This window comes from Etheostoma spectabile, unplaced genomic scaffold (genome assembly GCF_008692095.1).
Source record: "Etheostoma spectabile isolate EspeVRDwgs_2016 unplaced genomic scaffold, UIUC_Espe_1.0 scaffold00569777, whole genome shotgun sequence".
NCBI classification, from domain to species: Eukaryota; Metazoa; Chordata; class Actinopteri; order Perciformes; family Percidae; genus Etheostoma; species Etheostoma spectabile.
In genome coordinates, this window is record NW_022605315.1 from 1 (window position 1) to 22,402 (window position 22,402).

Consider the following 22,402-nt stretch of genomic DNA (forward strand, 5'->3'; position numbering starts at 1 on the left):
CAGCAGCTGTGAGTACGCTGTCCCACAACGCTCAAATCCACTAACAGCTGCTCAGATGTTGTTACCCCCGTTAACACTTCTGTTTATGCTTTTATCGATGTTTTTAACTTTTTCGTACGTTTTTGTCCCTTTTTCAACACTTGACGCATTTTGTTTGTCAATTTTTTTGACGTTTAACACTACGTAACACTAACTTATTAACTTTAGTTTTAGTTATTTTAGGAATTTATGGTCAATAAAGCTCATTTATAGGAAATTATACCTAATGTTTGAGTTAGAAAAGCAGAAATTAGGAATTATTGAGACTAAAATTAAAGGAATGGATGTTGATGATAATCACAGACTGGAATATGTCAACTTTTACTCAACACTATTTCAACAACACTTCACTTTGTTTTACAATGCTATAAATCTGAATATGAGATTATTACTACTGTAGTATCGGTTCTACCACTGTTTTGAAGTATCACCATATGTCCTTCTGGGGGGGGGGGGGGGCTATACTTACAGATTCTGGGTGTAATGACTCTGTTTTTGCTTTTCTATCAACAAATAAACCAAAATGATAGTCTAGATAATATTATGCATAAGATTTATTTTTATTTTTATTTTTTTATATCTGTCCTGGACTTGGTCTTCTCTTGGACTTAAACCTCTTTGGACTCTTTCTTGACTCGAACCTCTTTGGACTTGGTCTTGACTTGGTCTCAACTAGTCCTGGTTTTGGACTTGTCTTGGACTCGACAAAGGTGGTCTTGACTACAGCTCTGCTGTGTATAATAAAAATAACAAACGAAGTGGAAAAACTTGAATTTCCCTAAGAAGGATTACTACCGTATACATTAGTATTCGTTCCTAACATCTAACAGAGCCGGGGGACCAAGGCCGTTCAGATCTTCAGCCTCACCAGAAGGCTCTGAGCGTTGAGATGACTCAGCAGCTCCCCTCAGAGAGGAAACGCCCTCTCGTGGGGGGTTAAACCGGACAGATAACGGTTATCAGCTGAAGCAGCAGTGGTAGAGGGGGTTTGAGGCAGTGAGCTGTAGCAGCCACCAGAGGGAACCAGGGTACAGGTTCTAGTCCTGAGAGCCACCTCCAACACAACACATGTGTTGTCCAGTGACAACACATATGAGCAGAAAACACATAGTATATGTCAGAGTAGGCCTGCACTATTTGGGGAAAAATATGAATCCCGTTTTTTTTGTTGCTTAGGGCTTTAGTCAAGACCAGGACTAGTCAAGTCCAAAGAGGTTCAAGTCCAAGACAAGACCAAGTCCAAAAAGGTTTGAGTCTGAGTCAAGGCCAAGTCCAGGACAGAATAAAGGTCTTATGCATGACAGTATCAAGACAATCATTTTGGGTTTCCCTTTCCCTCCAATATTATTATCAACATAATAAAGACACCTGGACTCGGTCCAGACCAGAAGCCCCAAAGCCATGGCAGACCAGTGGCTGAGACCGAGACAAGTCCAAGCCCAAATACCAGCGAGACCATAGAAAAAGTCCAAGACCTGACTCGAGTACTACAGCCCAGCTTAAAATTGATTTCACAATTGTCTGCCACAATTATGTTGATCATGACAAAACAAAATAAATTAGCGGTACCAAACATAGATTTTTTTTGGCACCAAATCACATTGCTCGTTACCACAAGCCTGGAAACCCAGAGGCTTCAACGAAGAGAAGGGAGAGCAGAGCTTTACAACCTATTTTATACGGTCTAGTTGAGTTGAGTTTATTTAAACATTTAAAGTTTTTGAACATAAAAACAAAAAAAACAAAAAAACAACATTAAAATAAAAGATTTATATACATGTATTCCTGCATACATATAAATAAAATGACAGATAAACAAGGTCATGTACTTATTAGCACAATCTTTCAAATTTGAAAGTCATTAAAAAAGGAACAAAAATTCTCCATGTTCAAAAGGAGCAGGAAGAAGTTGATAAACAACTTATCAAGTCCGACCCCCTCTCTCTACTTTTATCCTTAAAAGTAGAGAGAGGGGGTCTACAGTAAGGGGACCAGATTCTCAGACAAAATCCGGGGACATTTTTCAGCTCAGAAGCCTATTTACCTCCAAAACAAGTAATGTTTTTATTTTTGTAAAACTTAAAAAACGGGACACTAGACCTAGAGCTGTTCTCATTAGGGGCTGAGCCCCCCCCCACCCCCCCCACCCCCAGGTCTGATCCTAGACCCCCCCCTGCTGCTACTTCATACTCCACTCCCCTACCACACTACATACCTCAAGATACAAAGTCCTAATATTTCAGATAAAAAATCCATCCTTATACTTCAGATAAAAAGTCGAATATTTCAAGATAGAAAGTCCTAATATTTCAAGATAGAAAGTCCTAAATATTTCAAGATAGAAAGTCCTAATATTTCAAGATAGAAAGTTTAATATTTCAATAAAAGTCCTAATATTTTCAAGATAGAAGTCTCAATATTTCATAATGTTGTAATGTTTACTGAACTACTGACAGCTTTTCCTTTATTGCCAAGGCTTGTTTCTGCAACAGCTCATTGAGAATCAGATAAACACAAACTACTGAGGACATATTTTCCTTTGACATTGATGCATATTAAACGAGATCGCTGCAATGTAAGTTAACAGGATAATTGTCTTGTATTTACATTCATAAAAGTGCTTGTTTAGCTGCTGACAGACTCAGATTAATATTCTAAGTGTCTGACAACATTATGGGATGGATCTCTAAGGAGGTCGACCTTTCTGTTAAAGATTAAGATCATTTTTAAAACATAAAAGTCCGCGAAATTGCGTTTGCTAAACCCACCAGACTCCATGTAAATAATCAGTGATTTCAGCATCGTAAAACACGGCTTCTAAAACTCTCTGAGCACCGCGGGCTCTGGTGGTCTGGAGCCTGCGGGTGTTGGGTGTGTAGGGTGTGTAGGGTGTGCAACTATTGGCTCCGTTTTGTCAGTATTTTCTTTCTTTCATTCCAATTTTGGGTCTGTCGGTCCCAGTGAAAACCGGGGACATTTCCGGGGACAGATCCAGCCGGGGACAGGTAGCCAAAATCGGGGACTGTCCCCGGAAACCGGGGACGTCTGGTCACCCTAGTCTATAGGTACAACTCAGAAGAAAGAGAGTTCGCTGCTAGTGTTAGCGATGCTGTCGGCTCATAAAATTAAACGAGAATCAAAGTCATTTAAAAATTAAATCGTGAACAGGGTGAATCGAAATCGTGATTTTATAACGATTAGCTTGTGAGCTACCAGTAGTTTGCGAGTCGGTTTTCAGTAACTCGCGAAAAGGTTGACAAACTGAGACACAGAATTACCACAATATAAAAAGTGAGGGAGCTATCTTTATGGGCCATAGAAGTGTTCAGTGGTTACGTTTTCTTGGACCCTGATAGGAATATTTTTATTGTGTTAAATAGTCATGATTTTTAATAAGCTTTGGGTATTGATTCTTGATTCTTTTTGTAATATAGCCATAGAAATAAAATAATGTAATGTACATATAATGTATACCTTATTAATCCCACAAGGGGAAATTACAATTTACACTCGGTTAGTACACACATTACACACAGGAACTACACACACATGCTCAGTGTCTATACATGCACTAATGGTATAATGTCAGAATGGGGGGGGGGGGGGGGGGGGGGGTGCGCTGCCCATGGAAAAGCGCCCGAGCAGTTGGGGGGGTTTGTTGCCTTGCCCAGGAGGTGAACTGGCACCTCTCCAGCTACCAGTCCACCACCATACTTTGGTCTGTATGGGGACTTGAACCCTGACCCTCCGGTTCCCAACCCCATACTAACTGAGCTACTGCCCCCCCCCCCTTCCAATGAAAGTAGATGGGACATTGAACGGTTTATTGCAGGGGTGTAAAACTTCCACTTCTCACAATAGAGCAGTGCAAGACCACTTCCCCTCCCGGATGAGCCAGGTTTACAGAGGTGAACGGATCCAATGGGCGGACAGGCAACCGCAGTTTGGGCAACTCGTTGATCAGGGTTCAGATGACCACGACCAACAGTCCAGAGACAGGGGAATAATTTGCCATCCTTGCGAGCCATGTTGGGGTTTTTGTTTTTGAAAATCCCCGATGGGCATTTGTTTGTGGTTGTTATTCAGAAAACATCCTATTTTATAAATTTCCAACTTCTTGGTTTTGAGTAATGTTTGTCTATTGCACCAGTTGAAGTCAAAATGTCAGGGTGGTTTAACATATTACCAAATATTTCAGTCAGACAGGTGAATTAATAAAGCTGTTATTCCTGTTTGTCCGGTCCAGGCTGAGCGATGGACTCCAAAGCCAGCAGGACGTGGAGGTGGCGGCGCTCGGCCGGCCTTTTGGTCTCGGGATGTTGTACGACTGCCGCGAAGACTCACTCGTCCCCGGTAAGGATTCTTAACTCTTCACCGCCACACTTTCATCGTAGACATATTCAGCAACGTTTTATCTCTTTCATCTTTAGCTCATTTTTATTGGCGATCCAGAGTTTTTGAATGTGATCAGTCAATGCTGCACCTTTAGGTACTTTACTCTTCTGGAATTGGGATGAAAAGAGAAGGAACATATGTTTCCTGACACGATGTCAAGGATATTCTGGAGAACTCACAGATCGTTCTATGAACAGTTATGAACTTCTTTCTAAACAAAGCCCCCAACGCACCTGCCTGCGATCTGCACCGCACGGCTGTATCAAGAGCATAAATAATGCCCAATACCACAGATCAGTGTCACAGAGATGAAACTGATCCCCGGCTTTTCTCCATAAAAGCATAAAGGGCTCTCTTCATTATCAGAATCAGAAAAAGATTTATTACCAAGTAAGTAACAAGTTATTTGCCTTTGTGGTTGGTGCATACATAAAGATATCATAGATATATTAAACATTAGTATGAATAATCAATAAATGCAGGAACCAATATGTGCAGTATAGCTGTTATACATGCTCTTGGAGAAACTTAAGTCTTTTAACAATCTTATTGGAAATAAATTCAGTTTGTGTCTCTTTTAGGATGTAACAACACCTTCTCCTGGCTGGTTATGAAAGTTTAACTTTGCCTAATTTTAGTTTATTCTTTTGCAGGATTGACACTGTGGGACCATGATGACCTGATGAGTCACATTGGAGAAAGACCGCAGAACTACAACGATTTTGAGATAGTTGCATCTGAATCATTTGCAGATAAATCTTCAGCACTAAATGTAGAAGCATCGCTGAAAGCCAGTTTTTTAGGTGGACTGGTAGAGGTTGGAGGATCGGCCAAGTACCTGAATGATAGTAAGACTTCCAAAAGTCAGGCCAGAGTAACTCTGAAATACAAAGCTACCACAAAGGTCAAAGAACTGTCGATGGATCACTCGGAAGAGGCAATATGAAGAATCAGTATGTCTTTGATCAAGGATTAGCAACACATGTAGTCACAGCTATTCTTTATGGGGCACAAGCCTTCTTTGTCTTTGACCGGAGGTGTTGAGAAGGAAGATCATCAAGACATTCAGGCAACTTGAAGGTGATGATCAAGAAGATTCCCAACACTACAATAGAGGGTGAAGGTTCCTTAAAAATGGAAGACAAGGACAAAGAACTTGTTGACAAATTCTCCTGCAGATTCTTTGGAGACTTCTCCCTTCAGAAACCTCCTACAACCTTTCAGGATGCAGTAGAAGTCTACCAAAGCCTCCCAACATTGTTGGGAGCCAACGGAGAAAACGCCGTACCAATGAAGGTCTGGCTGTTGCCCCTGACAAGTTTAGATTCTAATGCTGCCAAACTTGTCCGTCAGATAAGTATAAGATTAGTTCAAGAGTCACAGAGTGTCCTGGAGGACTTCAGTGAGCTGGAAATGAGGTGCAATGATGCACTGAGGACCACCACTGCACAGCAGTTCCCACAGATTGGCAGACTGGTGGACATCAACCACCAGTTCTAGAGGCCATCAATGCTTCAGGTGTCCCATGTCCTAAAACTAAAGACAGGCTTCCAGTTCACTTCAAATTCAATAATTCAGCGTTGTTTGCAGACAACAAATCATCTGCAGCAGAAGGCATGAGTGAGCATGATGAAGATGAAGATGGAGGCTTTGATCAGATGTGTTGGAACATGGGAACAAAAGGCATGAAGAGGTTCTTAATTTCTTTGAATGTCATAGAAACCAAAAGCATGACAATGACTAAAGAGGTCCTCAGAAAAAGAGAGCAGCTCAGGAATTTGTATAAAACGTTGCAAATGCAGGTTAACGTTGGGTTAGACGAGCTTGAGAAAATAAAAGGGAAAGCTGAATATGTCCGTGTGATGGCTGAGGTAGACCCACTGATAGAGAGATCTACTGAGTGTTTCAACAAACTTAAAGAGAAAACGCTGAAGCCAGATCCTCTCTTTACTAACAAGTACATTGACATGCTTACTGAGGCAGAGGTATCTGAGGCTAAGCCAGGCTGGAAGCAACGAGTTCGGTCCCTAGAAGCCATACATAAACGATATCACCGTTTTTTTTACACTCCAGGAAAATTTTGAATATAGACCTTAGCTAGACCTAAACCGAGGGCATTCCTATTATATTGTAATATAATAACATAATACTATTTTATCCCAGTCTCCTTGCACTACGCACATTTAAATAATTGTATTTCATTGCACTCATGCCTCTATCTTGTTTCTGTTTAGAGTGTGTGTATATTGTGTATATATTAGTGTGTATATTTCTGTTTTGGTTGATATGTATGTGTAAGCACAGTGTGAGCAATGCTCCAAAGACAAATTCCTCGTATGTGTCCTCATACCTGGCGAATAAAGCTGATTCTGATTCTGATTCTGATTCTGAAGTGCAACCATCAATCAAACAACCATCAATGATCACCAAATTTCTCGTCACCATATCTTGCCATGACCCCTTGAGCCTGTCAAAAAAACTAAACTGTAATCCAATGATTATAGAAGTTAGGTCCCATTAATGTTTTCTTCTTCATTGGTGTCTATGGTGAGGAAAAGGCTTAACGTGGTTAAATGTACCTAAACAATTATCAACGATCACCAAATCTCTCTACGCCATATCTTGCCATGAACTCTTAACCCTTGTATGGTATTTGGGTCAAATTGACCAATTTCAGTATGCAGACGGCCTTTTCTTATTTCCTGTGATAAACATGTATTCCTGACTCAATTCAGAAATTATTCTGGAAATGACACTGTTGTTTCCATAGTGGATTTTTAACATGAATTATAGCCTTTTAGTTGTGTGCTAGTAGAGACTGATGCATTCCCTGAACATATGTTATCTCAGCTGTTTGAAATTGAGATTAAGACAATATTTGTTAATAGATTATGAAGTAAGATTGTATTTAAGAATTGTTTTTAAAACCCCAAATAAGTCCCGGGGGATACAACAGGGTCCCGAAGGGATGACAACACGAGAGTTAAGGCTTTCAACAGTCACTAAACCAAAATCCAAAGATTATAGACGTTATCTCCCATCAACGTTTTCTTCTTCATTGGTGCCTATGGCGAGGAAAAGGCTTACTGTGGTTAAATGTACCTAAACAACCATCAATGATCACCAAATCTCTCCCTCACATTGCTCCTCATAATCATTGAAACCTGTCAAAGAATCATTATTCATCATATCACTGATGGTTTTTTGGTACATTAAACCACGTTAAACTTGTTCCTCACAATAGCCTCAAGGAAGCAGAAACGCTAAATGTCGGATTACATTTCTTTCCTGTAACCCTGTTCATATTTCTCCTCTGGGTTAGCAGCTTCCTGCTCAGTTTAACATGTTTATCCACTATTATATTAGATATTAAGTTTATTTTCTGGGAGATGTAAAAAGGTGAAGCCATTGTGGATAATATGAATGACTCCTGATATCCAGTATATTATCTCCATGTTATCGTCCTGTGGGGTAATACGATCGCTGCCACTGAAATAATGGAGAAATTATTCAAAAATAAAGAATAAATTGATGTTATTACACCTCAAGTGTTGTCTGTTGTCCTGTGATGTGTCATTGTGGCCTTCTTTACGCTCTTTGCCAAGTACAAATCTCTACTTTCATTAATTTTGGGTCTTATTCAATTTTATAGCATTTGAAACCAAATTTAAGTGTTTTAAAAATAGTATTGAGTAAAAGTTGACATATTCCAGTCTGTGACTATCATCAACATCCATTCCTTTAATTTTAGTCTCAATAATTCCTAATTTCTGCTTTTCTAACTCTAACATTAGGTATATTTTCCTATAAATGAGGTTTACTGACCATAAATTCCAAAATAACTGTAAAACTAAAGTTAATAAGTTAGTGTTACGTAGTGTTAAACATCAAAAAAAGTATCAAACATTGAAAAAAAGCCTAAAAATTGTTTAAAAAATAGACAAAATCCTAAGTCAAAAGTGTTGATTTTCCATTTTGAAGGGTAGATTCTTGTTAAGTGTCAGATAATGTGCTCATTTATACGATATGAGCTAACCTTAACCCTTACTCTAACCAGAACCCTTACACTCGCCCTAACTATAACCTATTTCTAACCTTAATCCTAAAACCAAGTCCTAACCCTCAACCACTCAAGCTGAAAGTGAGCCAATGAAAGTCCCACTGGGTCTGAGGAGGAAAAGACTCCAATCCCAAATGTGAACCCCCACAAATATAATGTTAAGTAAATAAAGAAGTTAGAAGACTGTCACTTCTTTCACCAACAATAAGACATTCTGTAGTCATCGGGGAGATAGTGGAGAAAGATTTTATTATTGTAGAAGCATCAGATGATTGATCTGAATTTATTGCTTTCAGAGGGTTTGGGCCTATAGTGAACACCCCCCCCCCACAACCTGTTTGTGGCAGCTGGCACACATGTGGACCTTGAGACAAACACAGAACTAGAGCCAAGACTGAGCATCTACCTGGTATGTCCCCACCAATCCTCATTCCTGTGCTGAATGGTTCCTTCCAACTGATTTGACGGCACAGAACCAGTCAGAGTTTTCATGGTGGTTTGAAGCATTTTGCCACATTTCAATCACATCTGTTACAGTGTTCTTTAAATAATGACACAAATAAATCAACAGTGTGGGGCCCAGTCTCGTAATGGTGTTCATCATGTTGAGTAACATGTTCCAATGAAAAGTGACTGCAGGGTTGACGGAGGTCTTACAACCGTGTCCATCGTGGGAGAAGGAACACAGACTTCTGCTGAGGTAAAGTGCCCTCTCACAATGTTAACGTGAAAATGTGCATCCACCCTGTGATTCACATCCACTCCAAAATGTAATGGTTTCTTCTTTGCTCCATGCTTATATCTTTCACCAAGTTTCATGGAAATCAGGCCACTAGTTTTTTATTATTATCCTGCTGACAGACAAACAAACCAAATACACAACCTCCTTGGAGGGGTTCATAAAGGGACATACTTCTACTACCTTTGCATTAAAAAAAAGTTTAATTGGACATTAACAGAGTTAATTAAGTGATATCAGACGCTTTAGAAGTGTTTTTGGGGATGTGTGTGTTGCATGAGCTCACAGAACAGACTTAGTCATTGTGAAACTTCCTTTAACCTTTTACATCTTAGGATGACATAACCTGTCGACATGTTCTATTGAAGCTGTGGCCGTTCAACCTCAGCTTCGTTCCTCTGCAGCTATGTTGTTCACAGATAACAGATTTACTCAGGAAACAGTTTCAAATGGGAAAGTTTTCTGTAATCTGCACCAACCGGTCAGACTGTGCATGTGCCAGCTTCAAACTATTTCCTGATACTATCTTACATTTTTTTACTTAAAAGGACTTTCTGTTTTTATCTGACAGGACATTATTTGACATGTGGACTTCAAGTGATTTTGTAAAAATGTCCTTTGTCCATATTTGACTGAACTCCTGCTGAAATAACTTTACTTTATATCTACATTTACGACCTGATTCAAATCAGAGCCCTGGAAAACCTACTCAGAATCAACATTTAGCCAAAAAAATACTCTCTAGAAAAAAGACTCAAGCTGAAAGTGAGCCAATGAAAGTCCCACTGGGTCTGAGGAGGAAAGACTCCAATCCCAAATGTGAACACCACGATGGAAAAGACATGAAGTACATGCCCACAAATGTAATGTTAAGTAATTTTAAATGTGCTGTATTTATATCTGTATGTCTTAACAACTACTCAAAGCTCTTTTACATAGTACAGGAACCATTCACTGTTCACACACATTCATACACTGTGGTCGAGGCTGCTCATCAGATACACACTCACACACACACACACCTGCTCATCAGATACACACTCACACACATCTACACACCTGCTCATCAGATACACACTCACACACACACACACCTGCTCATCAGATACACACTCACACACATCTACACACCTGCTCATCAGATACACACTCACACACATCTACACACCTGCTCATCAGATACACACTCACACACATCTACACACCTGCTCATCAGACACACACTCACACACATCTACACACCTGCTCATCAGATACACACTCACACACATCTACACACCTGCTCATCAGATACACACTCACACACACACACACCTGCTCATCAGATACACACTCACACACATCTACACACCTGCTCATCAGATACACACTCACACACATCTACACACCTGCTCATCAGATACACACTCACACACATCTACACACCTGCTCATCAGATACACACTCACACACACATCTACACACCTGCTCATCAGATACACACACACACACATCTACACACCTGCTCATCAGATACACACTCACACACACAACTACACACCTGCTCATCAGATACACACTCACACACATCTACACACCTGCTCATCAGATACACACTCACACACATCTACACACCTGCTCATCAGATCCACACTCACACACATCTACACACCTGCTCATCAGATACACACTCACACACATCTACACACCTGCTCATCAGACACACACTCACACACATCTACACACCTGCTCATCAGATACACACTCACACACATCTACACACCTGCTCATCAGACACACACTCACACACATTCACACTCCGATGGCGCAGCATGGGGGCAATTCGGGGTTCAGTGTCTTGCCCAAGGACACTTCGACATGGGACTGCAGGGCCAGGGATTGAACCGCCAACCTTCCAGTTGGCAGGCAATTAAATTAAAGAAGTTAGAAGACTTTCACTTCTTTCACCAACAATAAGACATTCTGTAGTCATCAGGGTGATAGAGGAGGAAGCTTTTATTGTTGTAGAAGCATCAGATGAGGTGGAAGTTATTGCTTTCAGAGGGTTTGGGCCTACAGTGAACCCCCCCCCCCCCCCGACCTGTTTGTGACAGCTGGCACACCTGTGGACCTTGAGACAAACACAGAACTAGAGCCGAGACTGAGCATCTACCTGGTATGTCCCCACCAATCCTCATTCCTGTCCTGAATGGTTCCCCCCAACTGGTTTGAGAACCAGGAAGAGCTCCAGGCGGTCCAGCTGTGGACGTCCCCCGTCTCCTCCACACCTAACGGCCAATCAGATCTGACTCGTTGAAATGTGATTTCAGAGACACAACTCAGTACTTAAAGATGAGACAGACTGAGCACGCTCAGTTGGTGTTTCACCTGCAGACACACAGGTAAGAACCTGCACACACACACACACACACAGACACACACACACACACACACACACAGACACACACACACACACACACACACACACACACACACACAACACACACACACACCACACACACACACACACCACACACACATACAGTAAAAAACAAACACTTGAAGTCAGAAAGTACAGATTTAATCATTCTGTTATGGAGAAATGAGATCTTGTGTTTGTTGAGTTCCAACCTAATTATTGTTACCTGAAGTCAAGACTAAACCCATCACCTTGGTGACAGGTGACCACGTAATAGTTCTGTATGAACTATTTTTATTAGTCATTTCAGGCTATTCAACATAAATGTGCGGGAACTACAGGTATGTATTTATAATATTATGAATGAAATGTGCGTTATTTGGAAGAAAGAGGTGTTATTTAATTTATTATTTCCATTAGAGTTTTATTCTAATACGGTACAGGATCCCGTGTGACAGGTTTCTGGGGATTTCAATACTGTTCTTAAGGGTAGAAGTAGCACAATACTCTGTTCTTAAGGGTAGAAGTACCACAATACTCTGTTCTTAAGGGTAGAAGTAGCACAATACTCTGTTCTTAAGGGTAGAAGTACCACAATACTCAGTTCTTAAGGGTAGAAGTACCACAATACTCTGTTCTTAAGGGTAGAAGTACCACAATACTCAGTTCTTAAGGGTAGAAGTACCACAATACTCTGTTCTTAAGGGTAGAAGTACCACAATACTCTGTTCTTAAGGGTAGAAATACCACAATACTCTGTTCTTAAGGGTAGAAGTACCACAATACTCTGTTCTTAAGAGTAGATGTAGCACAATACTCAGTTCTTAAGGGTAGAAGTACCACAATACTCAGTTCTTAGTGGTAGAAGTACCACAATACTCAGTTCTTAGTGGTAGAAGTACCACAATACTCAGTTCTTAAGGGTAGAAGTACCACAATACTCAGTTCTTAAGGGTAGAAGTACCACAATACTCAGTTCTTAGTGGTAGAAGTACCACAATACTCAGTTCTTAAGGGTAGAAGTACCACAATACTCAGTTCTTAGTGGTAGAAGTACCACAATATTCAGTTCTTAAGGGTAGAAGTACCACAATACTCAGTTCTTAGTGGTAGAAGGAGAACAATACTTAGTTGAAGTAGCACAATACTCAGATTGTAAGGGTAGAATTAGCACAATACTCAGTTCTTAAGGGTAGAACTAGCACAATACTCAGTTCTTAAGGGTAGAAGTAGAACAATACTTAGTTTTTAAGGGTAGAAGTAGCACAATACTCAGTTCTTAGTGGTAGAAGTACCACAATACTCTGTTCTTTAGGGTAGAACTAGCACAATACTCAGTTCTTAAGGGTAGAAGTAGAACAATACTTAGTTTTTAAGGGTAGAAGTAGCACAATACTCAGTTCTTAGTGGTAGAAGTACCACAATACTCTGTTCTTTAGGGTAGAACTAGCACAATACTCAGTTCTTAAGGGTAGAACCAGCACAATACTCAGTTCTTAAGGGTAGAACCAGCACAATACTCAGTTCTTAGTGGTAGAAGTAGCACGATACTCAGTTTTTAAGGGTAGTTGGATAATTGATTGATAATAATGTTTGTGGGAGGGGTTTAGTGAACATCAACCTTTTTAATTTAGCAGTAATAATTAAGAAAAACATACATATACTGTACATGAGAAGGTTGTGTATTTAAAGTGCAGCATACTGTATATAAAATGTTTTTTATCACAAATTACTCAGCACCATCCCAGCATTTATTTAATTTATATAACCATTTGCTAAACCCCTCCCACAAGCATTCTTATCCAATCATAGCCCGGAAACTGTGACCAGTCCCAACCTTATACGGTCTGTGGTCACAACACTGACAGGTTTAATGACGTATACTGCCATCTAGTGTATGGAGAGGGTAACTGCATCATCAGAAGTATTTGTCATTCATATCTGCAGCCTTCAAACATTGAGGCAACTTTTGTTTTTCTGGGTATGAATTTAAAATTAAAACTATTTGGTTGTCTTTTCTCAACACTATTGTTGCTTTCCTGACGTTTTTGTCACTTTTTCAGATGTTTTTATTGTTTTTCTCCCAAGGGGGGTCCATGTCACCCCTACATCCGCTCCATGTACCTCCTACTGAGATGGTTGCATGGTACTGTAGTAAGAACTACTAGCTAAATACCTTAGTACTGGATGCTGTTAGAGTTTAGGCTAACGTTAGCAGTACCCTCAGCCACAATTACAATTGTACACAATTTTTCTCCATCCATGCCTGTAAAACCCTCCCCCAACTAACCAGGAGAACCAGTCCCACCCAGAATCTAAACACATCGGTTAGTACTGAAACTAACAGCGTTTTCTCTCTGTCAATCAGTAGGATCCCTTTCCTGCTGCTGGTATAAATCAGAGGATAAAGTGAATCTGAGTCCATAGTTGTGACCTTCCTCTTCAACTACAGAAACCACTTCTTCCTGCACAAAATGTTCTGAAACCAAACATTTAAACAGGTGAGCTTTCTGGATTAAACAGGAATAACTTCATTAACAGGATTATTTACACTTGTTGCGGCTAGTTATCAGTTTTGTTATCATTTGAACAGATAATAATAATATTAATAATAACTAGAAAATAATAATTATAACTAGAAAATTCCGCAGAAATTTTAACAGTGTGCCTACTACTTGGTGCACATCCTAAACTATAATAAAAATATTTGAAAAAATAAGTGTTACGGGGCTTTCCCCTTCAGAGAGAGACCTATTTAAAACCTATTTAAGACCTTTCTGTTTAGCAGAAACAGCTATGAAGTAGCTAGCGCTGAACCAACCAGACTCCATGTAAAAAAACAGTACTTTAGCATGTATAGAACCAACATATTTTCACATGTAAAAAAGTAAAGTATGTGTTTATTTCAACCAATACTAGCGTTTTTCATGGTTGGAAAGGTGTAGAGAAGACCAAAAACAGCTTTTTATAGTTTTATTTGGTGTGTGTTGAGTCTGAATGAAGTGTGTGTTACGATGCTAATGTTACTGTTCATTTACATGGAGTCTGGTGGGTGTGGTCCATCGTGACATCATGTTAGCTGACAGATAACTCTTCTTCTCCTTCCTTCCTCTCCTCCTCCTCTCCCAGTCTGTCTTCTATGAAACAGCTGTTGGTGTTGAGTGCTGAAGTCAGTTAGGAGTCAGTCAGTTGGTCAGTTAGTCCATCATGACATCATGTTAGCTGACCAATAACAACTCTTCTACTGAGATGGTCTGAAAACGGGACAATACGTAAACTGGGATTTGGGAGAAACCGTGCATGATATCTGAACGCCCATTCAGCCCAATAAACGGCAAAGTCTTGTCTTCGGTTTAATCTTTTTAATCATGTTTCTACATTAAAGTATGGCGATACAGCACGGCCCCAAAGAGGGGGGGTTTGGAGCGATGTTGAGAGATTTCTCAAACATTTCCCATTCAAGTCAATGAGAAATCTTTTGCAGTTTTCCTTTTTCCTTAGTTCCTAACTGAAGTATGTCTATTTAGCTGCTAGATGCTCCACTATGTTCACCAGTGAAGAGGTCTCAGTATTATGAGCTCCAGGTGTTATGATGCAAACAAATCATCTTTGTGGAAGAACATGTGACACAATGGAGATTTATTTAAAGAGGGGGGGGGGGTGTTATTTTGCGTTTTCCCTTCCTCTTTGTTCTTATTTCTTGATGTAAATAAGTCTATTTACTGACATTGAACCTGTACAGTACATTTAAACTGGACCTTTTTTTTGAATTAGCAGCAAGTTGTCTGTTTGCTGTGAATATTTAAAGTGGTTAGATATTATAAGAGAAGTGAATTAACAAGCTCTTGTCCATTCTGTCCAGATCAAACTGAGCGATGGACTCTAAAGCCAACAAGACGATGGAGGTGGCGGCACTCGGCCGGCCTTTTGGCCTCGGGATGTTGTACGACTGCCGCGATGACTCACTCATCACCGGTAAAGATTCTTCATGCAACACATCACAACCACACATTAAAGCTGCAGTGGGTGGACTGCAACAAAACACCATTTAAAGTAGAGTGAGACCTCCTCCTTACAACCAACATTAAACCTACATTGTGTAACTTTTTTAGTTAATTCTTTTACAAATATGTGCTCATTCATGTGTAATTACTTCCAACTAATCAAAGTATTTTCATAAGTGTAGAATCTTCCATTCAGAGTCATTCAGAATGCATACATACAGGCGAGTAGCTCGAATGGCGGCCGCTGTGTTGCGCCTCCATCTTTAAAATACATTAGCCAAAGATGAACATACCTTGAGCCAATGTGAACGCTCTTTCTTTCTGAAAGGACCTGTGATTGGCCAAAGTCTCCCACTAGATTTTGAGCCAAGAGGAGGTGCTGAAAGTCTAGTTTTCTCTGAAAACTTGAATTACAAATGAGAAATGATGGTCAAATTTTCGTCCAACAATGCCAAAAATAAAATGTCTACCGCAGCTTTAAGTATTCAAAGTCATATTTAACAATGTTTTCATCTCAGATTTTTTGATCAGTTTAGCAGATCGTTCTGTCTTTTAGGACGTAACAACCCGTTTTTCTGTCTGGCCGGTTCTGAAAGCTTAACTTGATTTTCTTTTGCAGGAATGACACTGTGGGACCGTGATGACCTAATGAGTCATATTGGAGAAAGACCACAAAACTACAATGATGTTGAGATAGTGGCCTCTGAATCAATTGCAGGTAAATCTTCAGCACTAAATGTAGAAGCATCGCTGAAGGCAAGTTTTTTAGGTGGACTGGTAGAGGTTGGGGGATCGGCCAAGTACCTGAATGACAGTAAGACCTCCAAAAATCAGGCCAGAGTTACTCTGAACTATAAAGCTACCACAAAGGTCAAGGAACTGTCGATGGATCAACTTGGAAGAGACAAAGTGAAGCATGCGTATGTCTTTGATCAAGGGTTAGCAACACATGTAGTCACAGCTATTCTTTATGGGGCACAAGCCTTCTTTGTCTTTGACCGGGAGGTGTCTGAGAAGGAAGATCATCAAGACATTCAGGGCAACTTGAAGGTGATGATAAAGAAGATTCCCAGCTTTGCGATTGAGGGTGAAGGTTCGCTGAAAATGGAAGACAAGGACAAAGAACACGTTGACAAATTCTCCTGCAGATTCATTGGAGACTTTTCCCTTCAGAAACCTCCTACATCCTTTCAGGATGCAGTAGAAGTCTACCAAAGCCTCCCAAAATTGTTGGGAGCCAACGGAGAAAACGCCGTACCAATGAAGGTCTGGCTGTTGCCCCTGACAAGTTTAGATTCTAATGCTGCCAAACTTGTCCGTCAGATAAGTATAAGATTAGTTCAAGAGTCACAGAGTGTCCTGGAGGACTTCAGTGAGCTGGAAATGAGGTGCAATGATGCACTGAGGACCACCACTGCACAGCAGTTCCCACAGATTGGCGACAAGATTAAAACATTTAGAGAAATGTCCTGTGAGTTCAAGCTGGAATTCCAACGAACCTTGGCAAAGAAACTACCATCAATCCGAGGAGGAGGAGAGAGAGGAGGCTGGGCTCGCAGAGATCCTGAAGAAGAGACATTCTTCTCCTTTCAACAGGAGAAATCTGAACGTGTGGATGGATTGTAAAAAGAGAGAAATCTGCATGTTAAAGTCTTTCACCAACATGATGAAAAACACCAAGATCGTCTCATCTGAAACAGACATCTACGAAGAAAGTCTCAGTGCTAAACATGCTGTGTGCTTTGTCTTCACCTCACTAGGAAGTGATGAACCGTACCTCTCAGCTTTATCAAACTACTTAAAACAAACACCAGACAAACCTCAGCATGCTCATACTTATGATGTAGAGAAGGAACTATGGTACGCCTCAAAAGAAGTAGCAAAGGAAATGAGGCATAAAGCAAAGCTCTTCAGTGACTTTGCAGAGGCCAACAAGGAGAACAAGACCATTAAGTTCCTGACAGTAGGTTCAACAAATGAGACACACAAAGGTTCAAGCATCTTCCTTTATGAAGATGGCTTTTCTGTCAGTGAGGACTTTGAGCCGCCATCAAAGCCTGAAACAGTGGCAGTAAGTGCTATAAACCACAACAGTGTGACGCTGAAGGTCTCTCCACCCAGATTTGGAGCAGAGGACATCACCTCCTACTCTGTGGAGTACTGTGTCAGTGGAGAGGATGGATGGAAACAGAAGACAGCATCAAAAGCTGAAGAAGTCACAGTGAACGATCTAAGTCCTAACAGAGTATATGTTCAGATGTAGAGCAGTGACCTCAGTAGGTGTTGGGCCAGCCAATGAAGTCCCTGGTTCCACTAAAACTTTACCTTGCGGCCCTCCTGGAAAACCTCAAGTCGACCAAACTCAAGAGATATCAGTTAGCTGGGAGAAACCTGCTGGGCTTGACACATGTCCACATTTTGAGCTACATCGTGTCGTACGCCATAACAGACAAACAGGGTTAAAGAGGAAGATCTCCAATGGAAGGAATGATGGCAGAACTGAAAAGGCGATCATATCAGGCTTCAGTCAGAGACAGAATATGTTGTCAGGGTCAGATGTGATTGGGGTGAAGCTGGCAGAAGCAAAGAAAGCATCTCTGTTAATGTCCGCACAACAACAGTTTCACGCTAACAGAATCCCTCAAAAGTACAAGCGAAAAATGAATTCTGATTCACTCTCAGTTTACAAACTGACTCTGACAGAAGAAGATATGAACATCGGTGGATGCCGAAGATTCAGTTTTGGCAAGAAAGCACAAGGCAGAATCGCACTATAATGCTTTTGGGGTGACCAGATCAGGAAAGTCCACTCTGATCAATGCAATGATCAACTACATAGTTGGTGTAGAGTGGAAGGACACTTTCAGATTCAGATTAGTTGATGAAATCAGTCGAGATCACAAGCTGAAGGTCAGACCTCTGAAGTCACTGTGTACAAATCAACCACCAGGAGGGTTTTAAAATCAACTACTCACTGACCGTTGTTGACACTCCAGGCTTTGGAGATACAGGAGGTATAGAAAGAGACGAGGAGATCATCGAACATCTGCGCAATCTCTTCTCTGCTGAGAGTTTCAGTGAAATTGACGCTGTGTGTTTCGTAGCTCCGTCTGCTTTAACACAACTCACACCATCACAGAAACGTTGGTTTAATTCTGTGATCTCAATCTTTGGCAAAGATGTGGCTGAAAACATCCGGGTTCTAGTGACATCTGCTGGTGGACATCAACCACCAGTTCTAGAGGCCATCAATGCTTCAGGTGTCCCATGTCCTAAAATAAAAAACTGGCTTCCAGTTCACTTCAAATTCAATAATTCAGTGTTGTTTACAGACAACAAGTTTTCTGCAGCAGAAGGCATGAGTGAGCATGATGAAGATGAAGATGGAAACTTTGATCAGATCTGTTGGAACATGGGAACAAAAGGCATGAAGAGGTTCTTTGTTGCTTTAAATGTCGTAGACACCATAAGGTTGACAATGACAAAAAACGTACTTAGAGAAAGAAAGCAGCTTGAGAAGTCACATGAAGATTTGCAGAAGCAGATTATAACTGGCATAACTGAAGGTCGTGTGAGGCGCAAGGAGTTGTACCCACTGATAGAGAGATCTACTGAGTGTTTCAACAAACTTAAAGAGAAAACACTGAAGCCAGATCCTCTCTCCACTAGAGACTACATCAACATGATTATTGAGGGAGAGAAATCTGAGGCCAGGCCAGGCTCGGAGGAACGAGTTCGGTTCCTGAGATTTTCCATTAGAAAATCAGGTTGGTTGTTGGATCCATGGTATATGTAGAAGAGTTCTTGTGCAAGACACTGAACCTCCACTGAACCTCGAGTTGCCCCCGATGCTGCTCCATCGGTGTGTAGATGTGTGTGAGTGTGTATTTGATGAGCAGGTGGGTCCTTGTACAGCAGCATCAGATTATGAATGGTTCCTGTTCTATGTGAAAGAGCTTTGAGAAGTCGTGAAGACTAGAAACAGCGCTTCATAAGAACAGTCCATCTCCATTTCCATCCCTGTTTGATATCATGACAATGGTTGCATCAGACCGTAACGAGACCTGAACAGATAACCACCAGGACAACGAGGAGATCCATTCTGACAGATAATCAAGGAAAAATGGGACCAGAGTCTCGATACTGAGATCCTGGACTTACAGGACTTTGTCCCAGAAAAGTCAAATCTAGATAAAACCTTTTCATTTGTACAAAGTATTCCTGCAGAGTTATTTACATGTGCTGTTTACCACGAAGGGAAACACAGATTAACATAAATAATATATAATATTTATTAATATATTTAAGTGGGACAGCATTGTGTTTTTGGACCATTAACCCCCGTGTTGTCTTCCGTTGACCGTGGAGGGGGGTCATACAGTCCTTGTCACCCAGGATCGTGTCCCGTGTGTCCCGTTCCTTCGTGTCCCACTTGGTTTAACCTTGTATTCGAGTCAAATTGACCCTTTTAAAACTTTTACAAGAAAGAAAAAGTTACATAGTGTTTCTACCTAAAACTCAACGGCCGTACCTTATTTCCTTTGAAACACGTATTCCTGACTCAATTCAGAACATTACTCCACTCCGGATACGACCCCAGACGGAGTAGGGACCCAAAGGATATGACCCCAGACAGAGTAGGGACCCAAAGGATATGACCCCCGGAGTAGGGCCCCAAAGGACACGAGGGTCCCGAAAGTGAAGACAACACAAGGCTTAAGAAGGTGGGCGTGTATGTTTAAGCGACATTGTGATGTCATCTTGCCGCCGCTATCTCTGCAGACCTGAACATTTGTATTTACATTAAGTTAATTTAATGTTTCCTTTATTAATCACACAAGGGGAAATTACAATGAACACTCTGTTGTTATTACACACATTACACACAGGAACTACACACACATAATCAGGTCCCCTCGACCATGAAAAACACTTTTGACGTCCCTTTCTCAATGTTTTGTCGTCTTTTTTCCAAAGTTTTTGACGCTTACTTACAGTGTTTTTGAAGTTTCTGAAGTTTTTTTGTAGCTTTTGTCCCTTTTTCAAATGTATTTGTTGCTTTTATCCCCAACGTTTTGTCGCCTGTTCGACATTTTCGACCTCCCATTTTTCTTTAAAAAAATCTTGGAAATGGGTCAAATTTGTCCCCAGGACAACACGAGGGTTAATTCAGGTTTTTAAACCACAATATCAGCTTCTTGTTATATTTTTAACTTTTTAAGTTTCTTTCAAATACTCTTCAATGTATTTTCTCTGAGATATGAAGAACATAATTAATGCGAGTGATGTAAATGAAAATACATTACACCTACAAACATTATACCTACACACATCCAACATACATTATACATACATTATGTATGCTTAAACACATTTCTTTCCTGTAACCCTGTTCATATTTCTAGTCTGGGTTACCAGCTTCCTGCTCAGTTTAACATGTTTATCCACCATTATATTAGATATTAAGTTTTTATTTTCTGGGATATGTAAAAAGATGAAGCCATTATGGATAATATGAATGACTCCTGATATCCAGTATATCTCCATGTTATCGTCCTGTGGGGTAATACGATCGCTGCCACTGAAATAATGGAGAAATTATTTAATAATAAAGAATAAATGAATGTTATTACGCCTCAAGTGTTGTCTGTTGTCCTCTGATGTGTCAGCGCGGTCTTCTTTACGCTCTGCAGCTCCGTTTTCTCTTCCAGGAGCTTAGAGGTCAGACTGCTGACGTCCATCCGTCTGACAGAAACACTGCAAAGTAACTCAGGACATGTTCTCAAGTACTTAAGTAACTAGTTAAGTTAACATAGGGGGGTGTATACTTATGCCCCTGTATTTTAACATAGGGGGGTGTATACTTATGCCCCTGTATTTTAACATAGGGGGGTGTATACTTATGCCCCCTGTATTTTAACATAGGGGGGTGTATACTTATGCCCCTGTATTTTAACATAGGGGGTGATACTTATGACCCTGTATTTTAACATAGGGGGGTGTATACTAATGCCCCTGTATTTTAACATAGGGGGGTGTGTACTTATGCCCCCTGTATTTTAACATAGGGGGGTGTATACTATGCCCCTGTATTTTAACATAGGGGGTGTTATACTTATGCCCCTGTATTTAACATAGGGGGGTGTATACTTATGCCCCTGTATTTTAAACATAGGGGGGGTGTATACTTATGCCCCTGTATTTAAACATAGGGGGGGTGTACTTATGCCCCTGTATTTAACATAGGGGGGGTGTATACTTATGCCCCCTGTATTTTAACATAGGGGGGTGTATACTTATGCCCCTGTATTTTAACATAGGGGGGTGTATACTTATGCCCCCTGTATTTTAACATAGGGGGGTGTATACTTATGCCCCTGTATTTTAACATAGGGGGTGTATACTTATGCCCCTGTATTTTAACATAGGGGGTGTATACTTATGCCCCTGTATTTTAACATAGGGAGGTGTATACTTATGCCCCCTGTATTTTAACATAGGGGTGTATACTTATACCCCTGTATTTAACATAGGGGGGTGTATACTTATGCCCCTGTATTTTAACATAGGGGGTGTATACTTATGCCCCCTGTATTTTAACATAGGGAGGTGTATACTTATGCCCCTGTAATTAAAGGAAGAATATTTATTCATTTTTAACAAATAATTCTGTGTCCTTGAAGGTCAGATTTTTCTATTATTCTTTTTCAATTAAGGCATTAAGATTAATTTCCACAAGATTTTTTTTTCATTCGTCTTTTTAGTCT

The 22,402-nt window shown here is 40.5% G+C and overlaps 1 protein-coding gene across 1 annotated transcript; it reads left to right on the plus strand.

Annotated features, from left to right (window-relative positions):
* Positions 1-4,293: 4,293 nt before the first annotated feature.
* Positions 4,294-17,898, plus strand: LOC116685335 (neoverrucotoxin subunit alpha-like; the record flags this gene model as incomplete). The annotated part of the gene is given in 3 exon segments (XM_032510449.1): positions 4,294-4,392; positions 16,255-17,174; positions 17,176-17,898. Coding segments are annotated over 3 exon segments (1,742 nt in total), but the record flags the coding sequence as incomplete, so codon positions are not given.
* Between the last annotated feature and the right edge of the window lie 4,504 nt (positions 17,899-22,402).